General features: G+C 40.2%; 1 protein-coding gene across 1 annotated transcript in view; it reads right to left on the bottom strand.

The window, feature by feature from the left end:
• The window catches only part of PPEF1 (protein phosphatase with EF-hand domain 1), a 147,176-nt gene that overhangs the window by 53,137 nt on the left and 77,701 nt on the right, over positions 1–16,338 (bottom strand). The window contains exon 13 of the mRNA XM_058441833.1: positions 13,553–13,599. Coding sequence (XP_058297816.1) covers positions 13,553–13,599 — 47 coding nt within the window. The remainder of the gene's footprint in view (positions 1–13,552; positions 13,600–16,338) is intronic.

Below are 16,338 nucleotides of genomic sequence, written 5' to 3'. Positions count from 1 at the left end.
TAGGTTGCAGTGAGCTGAGATTGTGCCAGTGTACTCCAGCCTGGGCAACACAGTGAGACTCTGTCTCAAAAAAAAAAAAAAAAAAAATCAGTGGGTTAAAGGTAACTAAAAGAAAGAATGGTTGGGAAAATATATTATTGGCCTGAAAGAGCAAGCAGATGAAAAATCTCTTACTCTCATCATTTTGAGTAAAATCAAAATGATGAAAATCAGGAAGAATAAATAAGAGACTAGCATTCAAAGCCAAGAGACTTAATATGCCAATAATAAGCATTTCAAAATCAGGAAAAAGGAACAGATGAAGAGGCAATAATTACAAAAATAAGAGAGAACATTTTCTATGGTTAAAAAAAAGACTTCAATTTGAAGGTTAAAACACGACTTCTACACACAATTGATGGGGACAAAATCCCTACTACCTGGTAAAAAGATTGGAAGAGGCCAGAGAGAAAGAACAAGTTACAAAAGGAAAAGAATCAGCCTAGCATCAGACTTCTCATCTATAGTAGTGGGAGGTAGGAGATGGTAGAATAAAATTTACAAATTAAAGAGGAAAAAGGACTTTGAACCAAGATTTCTACGGTGGCCAAGACATTAAGTTCTCAGGGTGATAGAAAAATACTTGCAGATGTGTAAGAGATCAACTATCACCAACAACAGAAATGCTCAGGGTGAAAGACAGACATGCAAATGTGTAGTATTTAATATCACAAAAACAGTAAACATATATCAATTGCTTGTTATGTACCAGGCACAGTTTTAGGTGCTAGGAACACAGAAGTAAACAACACCAAGTCCCTGTATTCGAGGAGACTGCATTCAGAGAAGATAGCATCCACATGCCCCACCGAGGAAAACACTCAACAAAACACTCTAACTAAATAACCATACTAACATTTAAAAGTCCCTGGCCGGGCGCGGTGGCTCATGCCTATAATCCCAGCACTTTGGGAGGCCAAGGTGGGCGGATCACCTGAGTTCGGGAGTTCGAGACCAGCCTGACCAACATGGAGAAACCCTGTTTCTACTAAAAATACAAAATTAGCCAGGCGTGGTGGCACATGCCTGTAATCCCAGCTACTTGGGAGGCTGAGGGAGGAGAATCGCTTCAGCCCGGGAGGCGGAGGTTGCGGTAAGCCAAGATCATGCCATTGCACTCCAGTCTGGGCAACAAGAGCGAAACTCCATATCAAAAAAAATAAAAATAAAAAATAAAAGTCCTCAAGTCAGGGAAAGATCAAGAGGAAAGAATACAGATGTGAACAATGAATTGTGAAATATATAATTATATATAAATCAATATGACAATATGAAACTTGCATTTAAGTATTAAGCAAGGATTCCAGAAGTGGAAGAGACATGCTATGAAGGAAAACCTAATAATGGTCAAGAACTAAAACTATGGTATGAGCAATAGCTAGGATTTACAGGGGAGGTGAGAGGAGAAAAATAAAATGCTCTAGAAATCTTAACTGAATGGGAGACATGGAGTGTGTAAACAGTTGTCTTATTGAGAGAGAGAAAGGATCGCAGTGGAAGAATAAAGTTATAGCTATTTGAGAAATACACACATACACATTATTTACTAGAAATGTCAGAAGTGGGAAGGTAACCACTAGTGAATGGAAAAGCACAGTAAAAATTCCAGATAAAACAATAAAAAATAAAACTTTACCAAAACAGCAAAAAGAAAAGGAAAAGGGTGAAACAAAGTGAAATAGCAAAGTAGAAGAAAAAATTTCAAATATATCTGTTGTTATATTAAGTAAGTGTGAATGGATTAAATTCTCTCATTAAAATACCAAGATTACCAGGCTGCGTTAAAATACAAAACCCAGGTATATATTGTTCATGAGAAATATACATTAAAAAGTAGGTAAGAGAAGGTTGAAAACGAGGTAGATGCAACAAAAAGAAAGCAAGAATGGAAATATTAATACTGGGTAAAGTAGAGTTTAAGATTAAAGTTCTAAACAGGATCACAAAGCAACATTATGTCATAATAAAAGGCACTTTATGAAAAAAATACAACTCATGAACTTATAGTCAATAAACAAAAGAATACATTTTTGCTTCATATATTTAACTGCTAAATGCAAGAAGAAATTGTTTAAAAATACACAGTGTGTTATTCAGACTGAATTACTGCTTTAAAATAATGTCCATAAATTCTTTGGCACTCTGTTTACAAGGTGAAGCCTAATTTGCCTCCCCTTGAGTACAGGCAAGACTTACTGACTTGCTTCTCATGAAGAGAAAAAAAAAGCAAAAGTGATGATGTACAACTTCGGAGACTAAGTCATAAAAGACATTGCAGCTTCCTGCATGCTTTCTTTCTTGGATCACTCACTTTGGGGAAAGCCAGCTGCTCTGTCACAAGAATAATCAGGCAGCCTTGTGGAGAAGCCCATGTGGCTGTTCTGCCAACAGTCAGTGAGGAACTGAAATGCTGTGTCTACAGCCATATGAGTGAACCATCTTGGAAATGGGTCCCTCAGCCCCAATCAACTTTTCAGATGACTGCAGCCCTGGCCAATAGTTTGACTGCTACCTCATGAGAGATCCTGAGCCAGAATCCATCCAGCTAAGCTTGACCCAAATTTCTGACCCACAGAAACTGTGAGATACTAAATGTTTATAGTGTTAAGTCATTAAGTATTGAGGTAATTTGTTGCACAGCAACATAATATACATATTTAGGTAAATATAATAGAAAAAACATGGGAAAATTGAATATACAACCAATAAACTTGATTTAATAGATATATGGAGAACTTCGTGTATTACAAATAAGAGAATACAGCTGACCCTTAAACAACACAGGTTTGAACTGCATGGGTCCACTTATATGTGGCTCTTCTCCCACTGCCACCCCTAGATAGCAAGACCAATCCCGCCTCTTCCTCCTCCTCAGCCTACTCAACATGAAGATAAAGACCTTGGTGATGATCCACTTCCACTTAATGAGTAGTAAATAAATTTTCTCTTCATATATATATATATATATTTTTTTTTTTTTTTTTTTGAGAGAGAGTCTTGCCCTGTCGCCTACATTGGAGTGCAGTGATGCAATCTCGGCTCACTGCAACCTCTGCCTCCTAGGCTCAAGCGATTCTCTGTAGATTATCTGTAGATTCTCAAGCAAATCCCTGCCTCGGCCTCTGTAGCAGCTGGGATTACAGGCCTGTGCCACTACGCCTGGCTAATTTTTGTATTTTTAGTAGAAACAGGGTTTCGCCATGTTGGCCAGGCTGGTCTCGATCTCCTGGCCTCAAGTGATCCGCCCACCTTGACCTCCCAAGGTGCTAGGATTACAGGCATGAGCTACTACACCTGGCCTAAGATTTTCTTAATATTATATTTTTTTCTCTAGCTTAAAATTATATAACACAGAAACTATGTGCTCATCAACTGTTTATGTTAATGCCAAGGCTTCCAGTCAACAGTAGGCTATTAGTTGTTAAGTTTTGGGGGAGTCAAAATTATATGTGGATTTTCAACTGTATGGGGAATTGGTACCCCTAACCCCAGCATTGCTCAAGGCTCAACACTATAATTAATTTTTTATATGTCCACGGAACTTTTATGAGAATCAGTCTCGTACTTGACTTCAAAGAACTCTTAAGAAATTCAAAATAAGAAAAATGTCACAGGATACATTCTCATAAAAATGTGATTAGAAAAAAAGTCTAGCTCCTTGAATTAAGATTCTTGGAAATTAAAAATTATCATCTTAATAAGTATTGTATCAAAGAGAAAATTAAAAGCAAAATTACAAGTGCAATAGAAGGCCTAGTTAAAACTAAAATCAGAAAAGATGTGTAGCCTTAAATGCCTTCATTATTAAAGATGTTCATGAAAGACGGTATTCATCTTAGGAAATTAGAAAAAGAACAATAAAACCTATCAAATAAGGAGAAGAGCTGAAACTAAGGAAATAGAAAAGAAATAAAAAAGATAATTTGGATTTATATAAACCCAAATTTTATTGGTTCTTTCTTTGAACCAATTTTATGATTTCCTTGAAAATCATCCATTTCCTAGCAAAACTGATTCAAAAGAAGAGGAAAACATGAACAGTGCACTGGCCCCATGTGGCTTTCTAGCAGAACTCTATTTTAATTTTCATGAGCAAATAGTTTTAATGTGACTTAAACCCATGATGCCCAACCTTGACTGCACATTAGAATCACCTGGGTGATTGCAATGTACAGCCAAGTTTGAGTTTGCAACCCAGGGATTCAAATTATTATAAGTAAGAGAAAAAGATGAAAATCTCTCCAACTAATTTTATGAAACCAGTATAACCTTAATTTCAAAATTTGAGGAAAGCATCCAATAGTCTGAAATTATATTTATTATGTTTGAATGGTAAACACACTTTCTATTGCGATGACAGATTTTCTTGTATTAAAACTTCTTATCTCAAATTAAACCAGAATTTGTTGTGGGTAAATTCTTTGCTACCTCTGTGATGTCTTATTTCACCTCTACTATGAGCAAAGAGTAATGAATGTCTTCAGTTAAACCTCATTTTAAGCCCCAGATAGTAATGGTCAACTAATCCATCCACCTTATGCAATACACTTAACACTCAATAAGTTTTAACCTTTTCAGAAAATCTTCAAGATTGTCTTCAAGAATCTCACACGTCTTCAAGAGATTAAGACTTGTGATAATAAAGCTCATTCAACAGAGTATGTCATCATCTCTGAAAGTGATTCTAAAAGGAGTCCTGAATGTATACTGAACTCCTTTCAGTGTTAAGCCCCTTGAGACAACCGCATCAAAGAGGGCAAGACTCATTTGGATGTGTAAGATCTGCCCTGTTGTTCCAGGATTAGTCGAATTACTTGATATAGTTTGGGTTTGAATCCACTTTAGTCTTAGAGTAATAAGGGAACTAAAAAGCACACAGGATGATGAGGAACTAGTCTACTGGGATGTGAGTGCCTAGGATATTTAGGATTCCGGCTACTGACATTTCTCCAGGTTTCCCTCAAAGAAGCAAAACCTCATGCCATAAAACATGCTTCACCCAGTTCCAGTAAACGAAACCCTCTGGCTCATTCTGCAGCTAATACGCAACAAACCATCTATGACATGGTGATTAAGTTGACAGATACAGAAAGTCCAGAGTAGCTACAACTCTGAACTGCAGTCAGATGACCTGTAGGGGGAAAAAATAGCAGACCATAATTAATTAACTTAAACAGAGACAAAAACCAGATGTTTCCCACAGTCTCGCCTATTTCCTATGGAAGCATTTTACAACAGACATCTGGAAGTTATCCCAATGAATTCAGACATTTCCTGAAGGCACATCAAACAATAAGCTCTGGTCAACTCCACATTAATTTTCTTCTTCTGCAAACCCTATTTCAGAGGTCCGTTCTGATTGTAACATACTACCTTCACCTCAAAAGGAAAGAAAAAATTGGCCACTGTGGCAGTGTGAAGCATTTCAGTGACAGAAAATAAAGAAAATATTTGACTACCTTCACAGCTGGAAAATTATGGGTGTAGGGGGTGGAGGATGGTGGGGAAGAGAGAAAAAAAAGGAAAACAAGGCAGTAGGGCTTCCACTGCATGGCATCAGGATGGTACCCACAGGGTTGAGTTCATTAGCATCTCTCTGTTCACATGCATCTCTTTTTCAGCGATAGGAGGTCACCACTCACGGCATCAATTTAACAAACTAATTTGGTGATACTTGATCTAAAATTTCAAGCTTTCTATTCAATGAGGGAAAAATGTCTTGTAATTTTACTAAGGCTGAGGCTCTGAAAGAAGTATTTCAAATTGGTCACTCTAATTAAGCAAAAGGGCTGATTAAAATTAACCTTTTCAGAAAATAAAATATAAAAATATGACCTAATGATATGTAAATTGCTTCACTTGACGATAAAATTATATTTGAAGCCATGTAAAGTTGAGAGGCCCTTTTAGCAAAGGTCTGTTGTGGTTAAGAGTGTGGTACCCAGTGGGGAAGAGTCCTTTTCAAACCCAGATGCGATTCTGAGCTGAAAATGTTCCCCTTAGTATTAAGGTGCTAGCTGATACAATTTTTAAGGACAACCAAATATTAAAGAAACCAAAATCTCAAAACAATCAATGAGGAACAATAATTGCTATAAATCCCATCATTTATTGTAGGGCACCACAAAAAGTGTGTGAGAATAAAATCTTTCATGATCCTCCAAAACTTCCCCTCATGATTTAGGCACTTACTAAATTACTAAAATTATTTGAAGAGATAGTCAGAAATGTCATCTCTTCCAGGAAGTCTTCCATAAGGTTAGGTGCTCTGCCAATGGGTTCTCTTAGAGCTCCATGCTGATCCCAATCATAACATGTCCAACCCTGAACTATCTTGTCTTTTTATCAGCCAACCTTCCCCACTAAACTGTGATGTCTTTGGGGCCAACAACTGTGTTTTAGTCATACTGTATTGCCAACCCTTAGTAGAGTGCCTCATTCATAATAGGTGTTTCATAAATATATGTTAAATCAACTTTGTACAGTCCTTTAGTGTTTATATGATACCTTGAACACTATAGGGACCGGATAAAAGTTTACTGAATGAATGCATTAGTAGACAGATTCACTTTTGCATATGGTGAGTTATAATGATCGAAGTCTTGAACCAAACCAACCACTTGGATGAAAACAGTAATATGGTGAGGCCTCTCAGTGACCCTATATTAGAACAGTCTCTCAGGCTGTGCCCTTAGTTGGCTTTGGGCCAGCCCCAGCCTTACAGCCTATTCATGCTATGCTGTAGAAAAGAACTGATGAGGAAGAAAGTGTCTAGCAAACCACCAATTGAGATGAATTAAAATTTTGTCTTAATTCAAAGCCTGAGGTTTTCCTACTTACTCTTTTGAGTGATGGAGAGAATCAGTTAATCATAGTATAACATAAACTTTGGTCACTTATAGCTCCAAAAATCTCCAACAGGATGTAGTTTGCCAAACTATTCCCCACAATTCAAGATCTATTGCTCTTAAAAACAATAATAAAATAAAGGTAAGTGAAAGCACGGCCACTAACTACTTCTAAACAAAAGATTAGGAGCCTGTGGTTACACTGATGTGACTCAATTGTAGCTTCAACCAATGAACTAGAGTCAGGTATGACATGTAATTGGGATTCAATCAGTTGTTAATGGATTAGTACAAAGTATTACAGTGAGAAACAAAGACCATCACAGAAATTCTACCATTTCCCAAAGCAATTAAGTGATTGCTTAGGTCATAGTTATGCACCTCCTGTAATCTGAGCAGGCAGCCTTCGCGTGTGATGCTACCAAGAGAAATCCATCACCCCCTACCCCCCTCACCTCTCCTCCTTTGAGATGTGCTTCTTCCTTTCTTCCTAATCTATTTTAATGGCCCAATACTCTCCTCTTAACTAACCTTTCTCTTTCTTCATGCTCTCTCATCCTCCTATTCCTAAGACCCAATATCCTCATTCATACTATAAGCATTGCTTAAATGGATTTTCCAGATCACTGAAGCTTATTCCTTTGAAAGCTAAAATGCCTTTAAAAATTACTTTAACCATTTTGGTTGGAAGTTTTTAAAATGTGCCATTTGCTCCCTTTACTTCTTATCTTTTTCAGATGGAGTCTCGCTCTGTTGCCCAGGCTGGAGTGCAGTGGCACGATCTTGGCTCACTGCAACCTCCACCTCCCAAGTTCAAGCGATTCTTCTGCCTCAGCCTCCTGAGTAGCTGGGACTACAGGTGCGTGCCACCATGCCCAGCTAATTTTTGTATTTTTAGTAGGGACGGGGTTTCACCATATTGGCCAGGCTGCTCTTGAACTCCTGACCTCATGATCCACCTGCCTCGGCCTCCCAAAGTGCTGGGATTACAGGCATGAGCCACGTGCCTGGTCCCCTTTACTTCTTAAGAGTATACACCTTTTAACTTGAAACTCTCTTGACCTTGCAGGCTTACCAGTCTAAACATCCCCTCAGACACTTCTGAGAAGGCAATAACTCTCTTCCCTACACTCCACAACTCCAGATCGCTGAGGATTAGTATTTCAGTTTTTATCTCATTTTTATAGTTCTGTCTTTTAATTTTCTTTTCTTTTCTTTTCTTTTTTTTTTTTTTCTGAGACAGAGTTTTGCTCTTGTCGCCCAGGCTGCAGTGCAATTGTGCAATCTTGGCTCACTGCAACCTCTGCCTCTCAGGTTCAAGTAATTCTCCTGCCTCAGCCTCCCAGGTAGCTGGGATTACAGGCATGCACCACCATGCGAAGATAATTATTTTTGTATTTAGTAGAGAATGGGGTTCCACCATGTTGATTGGGCTGGTCTCGAACTCTTGACCTCAGGTGATCCACCCGCCTCAGCCTCCCAAAGTGCTGGAATTACAGGCCAGAACTTTTTAATTTTCATTGCTGTCAATATGTTTGACTTTTCCCTCTTCACCTCCCACTCCCTAATCTGCTGTGGGGTGGGTAGCCAGACAGACAAACTCACGTGAACCCTGTGTGACAGAAGGTTTTATTGATACTGGTTCATGGGTCTTTGAGTAAGAGGCCTAAGGCCTGTCCTGTGAGTAGGGTTCATTGGATTTGTGTCAACAATTCCAAGTGTTCAGAGACTCTTTTTACTTAATTCTGGGTTTGGGACATATGAGTGGTAAGTGAAGGTAAGTAAAGTATACTGAAGTTTGACATTGGGATAGGTAGGGTATTACTGTCATTTATATTTATATAGAAACACTGTTTCCAGAACAGCTTGTATTCATGCTTTTAGGCCTCAGTACATTCATGCAAACTATCATCATTCTCCAGTTAAACTGCAGACAAAAATAAATGACACAGAAAAGGGCAAAATGCTGACTTTGGTAAATCAGAGATCATCAGATGGCCGGGGCTTCCTCAGATATCTCTGTGTCCCGGCCTTTCATTTCCCTGCTTTTAACTGAGGACATTCTTTTGCTATAAGCTAAGCGACCAAGCACCATCACCCCCAAGCTCTACGTGTCATTCTCCTGTCTGAGACACCATTAAGTACACTACCTTTCCAGCTTCTTTTTTTCCTTTTTTTTTTTTTTTGAGACAGAGTTTCGCTCTTGTCCCCCAGGCTGAAGTGCAATGGCGCGATCTTGGCTCATTGCAACCTCCACCTCCCGGGTTCAAGCGATTCTCCTGCCTTGGCCTCCTGAGTAGCTGGGATTACAGGCACGCGCCACCACATCCGGCTAATTTTTGTATTTTTAGTAGAGATGGGGATTTCATCATGTTGACCAGGCTGGTCTCGAACTCCTGACCTCAAGTGATCCGTCCACCTCAGCCTCCTGAAGTGCTAGGATTACAGGCGTGAGCCACTGTGCCCGGCCTTTTTCCTTTTTCTAGATAAATGAAAGTAATGTATTTATTCACTTACTATAAATTCCTTTAAAATAATAATATAGTTTCCAGATTTTCTGCTGTACCACTGTTGAAAATACTAATGATATTGTTGATCAGCTATTTTTCCCATTGCTTTATCATTGTTGCTATTTCCTTCTTTTTTAAAAAATAAATTTTACCATGTACATTCAAGGTATAATGTATCATGATGTTACAGAATACATACATATAGTAAAAAGGTTACTATAGTGTAGCAAATTAAAGTATCCATCATCTGACATAGTTACCCATTTTTTGTTTTTTTGTGGCAATAGCAGCTAAAATCTACTCATTTGGCATGAATCCCATACATGGTACAATTTTATTACCTATAGTCCTCATGTTGTACATTAGATCTCTTTTCAGTTTCTTAAAGTGGAAACTTGCTGTCATCAATGGCTCTTCTTTTGGTTTCCCCCCTTAAACCAGGCAGTTTCGAGATTCTGGTGTATGTGGTTCATTCCATGTCCAAGATGCATTTTACCTTCTTCTCATTCACGCCTGCCAGAATTCTAATCCATGGCTCTTGCACACTTCTGTTTTCCAGAAATCCCTCTCACCTCTCTACCCAAATCCATCCTAAATATAATAGTGCCCTAGTCTTCCATCACTGGGCTAGCAATCTCCATTTCCTTAGCACTGTCATTGGTTAGCTCTCCAAATATATCTTGCTTGCATTTGAATGCTATATTTTCACCTTTAGTTCCTTTTATAGTACTTCTTACCACCCACCTCCTCCTGTTCAATCTTTACATTAGCACCTTCCAGTTTTATATGTTCCATATAGTTTTGCAGACAGAATTAAAGAAATATGTTAGAATTCTCTTTTCTCATCTGTCTACTCCAGAGTCTTATCCCTTATCGCACTTTCATACGAAATAAAGAAATTCTTTTCTAAATGCCTTGGAATTTAGTGACTACGTTCCCGATTTAATTTACTCAACTATTTTCCCTTTTATATATTTCCCAAGACTCTAGATAAAGAATGACCAGGTTTGTTGTTGTTCTCCACATACCCTGCCCCCTCCTCCTTCCTCACATTGTATTGTCAACAATAGCTGGACCGCCCTTCTGAACATTTGGTGTGGAGCTACGTCCCAAGTTAAATAAATCCCATCGCCTGTCCATCCTTCCACCTCTCCCACGGCACTCCAGTGGGGCCAGTAGAATCCCCATTTCATGGTCAATCCCCTTCCACCTTGAACTTATTCAGAAAGCCTTCTCTCCTCCATAGGCCTGGGCTTCCTCCAGAGCGCAGCAGCACTCCTGACTCCTGTAGCCCTTCTGAAGGAAAAGACCCACCCATCCCCAGGACACCCACCTCAGGCCCAGGAGCAGGGGAGGCTCTGCTTGCCCGCAGGGCTGCTCACAGAGAAACACCCCACCACCCTCCTTTCAGGCCCATGACCTCTGACTAAACTTCCTTCCCCTGCTCCTCATCTGGGTCCACGTGGTGCCCCCGACTGTTGAACACACCTGCTTTCCAGGTCCTTGCCCACCTCATCGCCGATATTCTCTTTCGATGGCTTGGGCCGCCCATGTTCTAGGCTCCACCCCAGGGCATCCCTTGCCCTGGGACTGCTCCCCCTGCAGTTCCCACCATCCTACCTCCTAAGGCCCTCACTGCAGTCAGCCTGCTCCCTAACACAGTCGGTCAGCATTCCAGTCCTACTACCCTCCTACTTCTCCCAGTTGACTGGCCCATCCTGGCTTCTCTTCCTTCCCTACCCAGCTTGGATTCTGTGGCTGATGTCCAGAATTGCTCTTTCACCAGCCCCCTGAGCTCTCTGCCACCGAACCTTCGCCTGGACTTCCTACACCAACCTGATACTTGGGACGCCTCCTAACACTCTCTGACAGTCACACTCTACGTCCTGGCTTGGGCCCGCTGAAGTCTCAATGGAACCTCTTCCTAGGTGCTGGCTCCACCCACTCCTGGTTTGGCCTGTCCCCTTCCCTTCCAAGCTGCTAATCTAATGCATGAAGTGAAAACCTTGTATTTCTATTATAATTTATTATTTTAAAAATGCTTTTGGATACTTATTTTATCTAGAAGACAACCTCTTATGGGGTGGAAGCTCAAGATAATATTGCAGCTGAAAAAAAAATTGCAGTTCATGGAGGTTGTATGGCTCACTCAAGCTCTCACAGCCTCAAAGAGTGGAACTGATTGGTCATCAAAATGTGGCAGGCCAGGTCTCACTAACACAGGCCTCCATAACAACTATTTCAGTACTGACTGAGTGGTTTAGTTAAATATTAAAAGATGAAAGAGCCAGTGCCCTATACAAAGGCTGGAATGTAACAAAAGCCCACCAAGAGTTTTGTCTGGGCCTTTCCTGGGCCTTAAAGCATGGCAAGATAACGAAGGAATTCTTAACAGGACCCATTTAGGATTAAACAAGTTTTATTGGGGGTCTGAAGAAACTCCACAGGTCTCCACGAACAAGTTTATTGGGGGTCTAAAGGAACTCCCCAAACATCCATGACTTAGCAGGAGACAAGATAAGGGTAATCACCCCAGCACCTGGACCCATTTAGATTAAGTAAATTTACTGAGGCACCAGAGGAAGGTCTTCAGGACTCAGACCTTAGTTATAGATTAAAAGAAGTCAATCACTCATGTCTTTAGATGAATGCACACTTACACGTAGACATATAGCTCAGAAGGTATATAAGCTCTGGAAAACTTTGTGATTTTGAGTTGGTCTGGTGATAATTTCCAGGCCTTCTCCCTGTAGCCACTTACAGAAACAAAAACTCTCTTCCTTCCCAGTTCATCTGTATCTCGTTATTGGGCCATGAGAAACAGCAGCCCAACCCTCAGTTTGGTCCAGGAACAATAATGTTAGAAGCGTTTGAACCAGAGCATGCAGAAACCACAATTACTTTTGCACCAACCTAATAAAACAGTTGCAGTAAAGAAGCCAGCTAAAACCCACCAAAACCAAGATGGCAACAAGAGTGACCTCTGTTCATTCTCACGGCTACACTCCTACCAGCACCATGACAGTTTACAAATGCCATGGCAAATCAGGAAGTTACCCTATATGGTCTAAAAAGGGGAGGCATGAATAATCCACCCCTCGTTTGGCATATCATCAAGAAATAACCATAAAAATGGGCAACCAGCAGCCCTTGGGGATGCTCTGTGTATGGAGTAGCCATTCTTTTATTCTTTTACTTTCTTAATAAACTTGCTTTCACTTTATTTTATGGACTCACCCTGAATTCTTTCTTGTGCGAGATCCAAGAATCCTTTCTTGGGGTCTGGATGGGGACCCCTTTCTGGTAACAATAATAATCAGAATATATTTTCTTTCCGCCCATCTGAGATACCTATGCTATGCCCAATTATTTGACATGCTAGTTGTGGGGATCACAGGGGTAGGTGAACAATAAATGCATTAATCAAAAAGAGACATTCAGAAGACCAGTATAAAGGGGTAACCACTGTGAGGGCAGGGACCTCAAGATCAGTTTCCTATATGCAGTCAGCCATCCCTGAAGCAAACATTCAGGCTGCAACTCTTGGCCCAGAGACAGAAAAAAATCCAATCAAAGAAATGCAGAGAAACTCCATGCTGGCCAAGCAGTTTTGTGCCCTCTGTGCTGGCTCTCACAAGCCAAATGCAATAAATGAAGAAGAGGCACAGCATTGGAAGAACAACTGAGCCCATGGATGGCGAATCAGGGAAGAAAAGAGAGCACGCTGGAACTTCTTCCTTATCACAGGCAACTCCACTCATGCGTAATTAGTGTGCACTGGAAGAGAAGACTGGTATGTGACGTGCTCATCCCTGAACAAAATTAAAATAAAACAGACTGCATCCCTCCCCATCCTGTACCATCTAGACATTTATGATGTGATAAAGACAATAAATACAATCCGGTACAAATCCTAATGGATACACAGACAACAACAATGTAGAATGAAGACCCAAAGTACAATTTTTTAAAAATTTATGAGACGTGTGTTAAAAAAAAAAAGATATGACTCTACAAATCTTTGAGCCTCCTGGTTAAAAACAGTAACATTGTATCTGTATTTGTACATATCTCTAGTAAAACTAATATTGTTATCTGCCCTAAGACTGCCCTCCCCCAAGAAAAATGCTAATATTTAGCAAAATCATCATTTACCTTGTAGAAGATCAAAAAAAGATCATCCAGTTTCCCATGCAAATCACCTGCAGTGCAAATGAAAAATCAGTATTCAGTAGAAAACAAGATGCAATGCCCATTTTTAAAAGTGAAATACTGCTGATACACTCCAAGTGTTCTCAGGGCATTGGGTTTTTATCCTATGATGATGTTAATTTGACAGGCAATTTGTCTCCACAGCACTCTTCTCTTCCTCTCCTATAGTGGGGACAGCATCTAGTGCTTCAATTACCTATTCAGTCCAGTCATTTGCACAGGGCTTCGATCACTCTGGGCCAAGCACTGTGCTAAGGGTTTTACATGAATTATCTAGTTCAGTCCTTACAACCACTCTATGAGATGGGTTTTATCTTCATCATTCTGATCTTACAAATGAGGCTCAGAGTAGTTAAGTAAGTTATGCAAAGATACCCAGCCATCAAGTATCAGAGCAAGAATTCAAACCCAACTTTAACTCACTTCAAAACTCAAGCTTGGCTGGGCGTGATGGCTCACACCTGTTATCCCAGCACTTTGGGAGGCCAAGGCAGATGGATCATTTCAGCCTAGGAGTTCAAGACCAGCCTAGTCAACATGGCGAAACCCCGTCTCTACTAAAAATACAAAAATTAGCTGTGCATGGTGGCACACGCCTGTAATCCCAGCTACTTGTGGGGGCTGAAGCATGAGAATCGCTTGAACCCGGGAGGTGGAGGTTGCAGTGAGCTGAGATTGCACCACTGCACTCCAGCCTGGGCGACAGAGCAAGACTCCATCTCAAAAAAAAAAAAAAAAATTAGCCAGGTTTGGTGGTGCACACCTGTGATCCTAGCTACTCAGGAGGCTGACTGAGGTGGGAAGATTGCTTGACCCTGGGAAGTCGAGGCTGCAGTGAGCTGTGATCGTGCCACCACACTCCAGCCTGGGTGACAAAGTGAGACCCTGTCTCAAAAATAAAACAAAAGGCAAAAAACCCCTCAGGCTCTTAGCGATTATTCTGTACACCCACACTGTAATCCCTAGGAGAGCAGCAACAGTATCCATTGTAGTCAGCACTGAATCCCCAAGTGCCTACCATAGGACCCAGTGGATAAGAGGCACTCAATAAATACATTTCTTGGCTAAGTATATAGCTTTTTAAAGCCATGTTTTCAATATACTCCAGCAGTAGCATCTGAAATTTAACATTGTCAGTAGATAGTTGACATTCTTTGATGAGACATAGAAAAAAAATGAAAGCCAACTAGGGGAGATCATGAGTATCTGAAGCCATTAATTAAAAAATAAGGCCAGGCACGGTGGCTCATGCCTGTAATCTCAGCACTTTGGAAGGCCGAGGCAGGTGGATCACTTGAGGCCAGGAGTTCAAGGCCAGCCTGGCCAACATGGCAAGACCCTGTCTCTACTAAAAACACAAAAATTAGCCAGGCGGGGTGGCACGCGCCTGTAATCCCAGCTACTCAGGAGGCTGAGGCAGGAGAATCGCTTGAGCCCCAGGAGGCAGAGGTTGCAGTGAGCTGAGATCACTCCACTGCACTCCAGCCTGGACGACAGAGCAAGACTCTGTCTCAAAAAATAACAATAATAATGAGTGACTATGTGAATATCCAAAAGCCCTATTTGGATAACTATTTCTAGGTAAAATATCTTTCATAAGTTCTGCTCATAAATTTTTATTCTTTGTATCCAACTTAATTACTATAGAATTTAATTTACGAATACTTTTCCCTCAGTTTGCTTAAAATCCCACAACCAAGATTAACCAAATATATGCAACAGAAGACTCCAAATATACTGGGAATAATAAAATAGAAATTCTATATCACCAGCACTTATTTATAAAATACTACTATAATATTATTAGCACATTAGTATCATTGTGTACTTAAATCTCATTGCTTTCATATGGTCTCACTCTAAATCTAAGGACATAAAGATGGGAGGACTCTCTACTTAGTTTAATATTTTTAACTTCTAGTTGGACAGTGAAAGAAAAACTTGTATCATGGGAAGAAGGACAGAAAGATATTTCCACTGCCAACAAAAACATGAGTGCAGAATTGGTTATCATTTATAATATAACTGTAGACTAAAAATCCTCTTATATTTCATGCATGCTGAAAACTATGGGGCATATTTAGATGTACATGTAAAAAAATGCATCTCACAATTAAAATAATAGCAAATTTTCATCACAATCTCTCCCCCTTTCCTAACACCGTCTTAAACGGAAGATGGTTTTGAAGTTATGGCCCCAATTTTAAATTTCATTATAAATAATCACGAAATTTTTGAAGTTCAATGAGCTGTTAAAAATGGAAAATAATAATATTCCCATGTTAAGAAGACCCACTGGCCTTGTCTTTTCCCCCTACCAATGGTGCTACGTGAAAAAGTCTAGAAATAAGTGCCAAGATGTGGAAATCTTTAATGAATGGAGATGTCCAATTAAGTCATGCCCTAATCTTTGTCTCATGATGGAAAATGAATCATCAGGTACATAATGCGAGTCAGGATGGCAGATGTGGGGCTGCCTCTAACCTGGGATACAGAAGACCTGATTTTAACTCTGATCCTGCCACTTTTCTCTCTGAGCTTCAATTTCACCCATAAGAGCAAGGAATAGACTAGAGAACCCTTCGGTTCTCACACTGTGGGATTCTAGGACTGCCCTGCCCTGTAATTAACATGTGTCTTCTTCCAGATCCTTTTAGCAAGGATGAGTCTGTAGTGGCTCCCAGTGAAACACAGGGGAGCGGATCCCATTCTCAGTTTGGGCTATTCTA

Source organism: Hylobates moloch, unplaced genomic scaffold, assembly GCF_009828535.3.
Source record: "Hylobates moloch isolate HMO894 unplaced genomic scaffold, HMol_V3 SCAFFOLD_7, whole genome shotgun sequence".
NCBI lineage: Eukaryota > Metazoa > Chordata > Mammalia > Primates > Hylobatidae > Hylobates > Hylobates moloch.
This window is presented reverse-complemented; position numbering and strand designations above follow the sequence as displayed.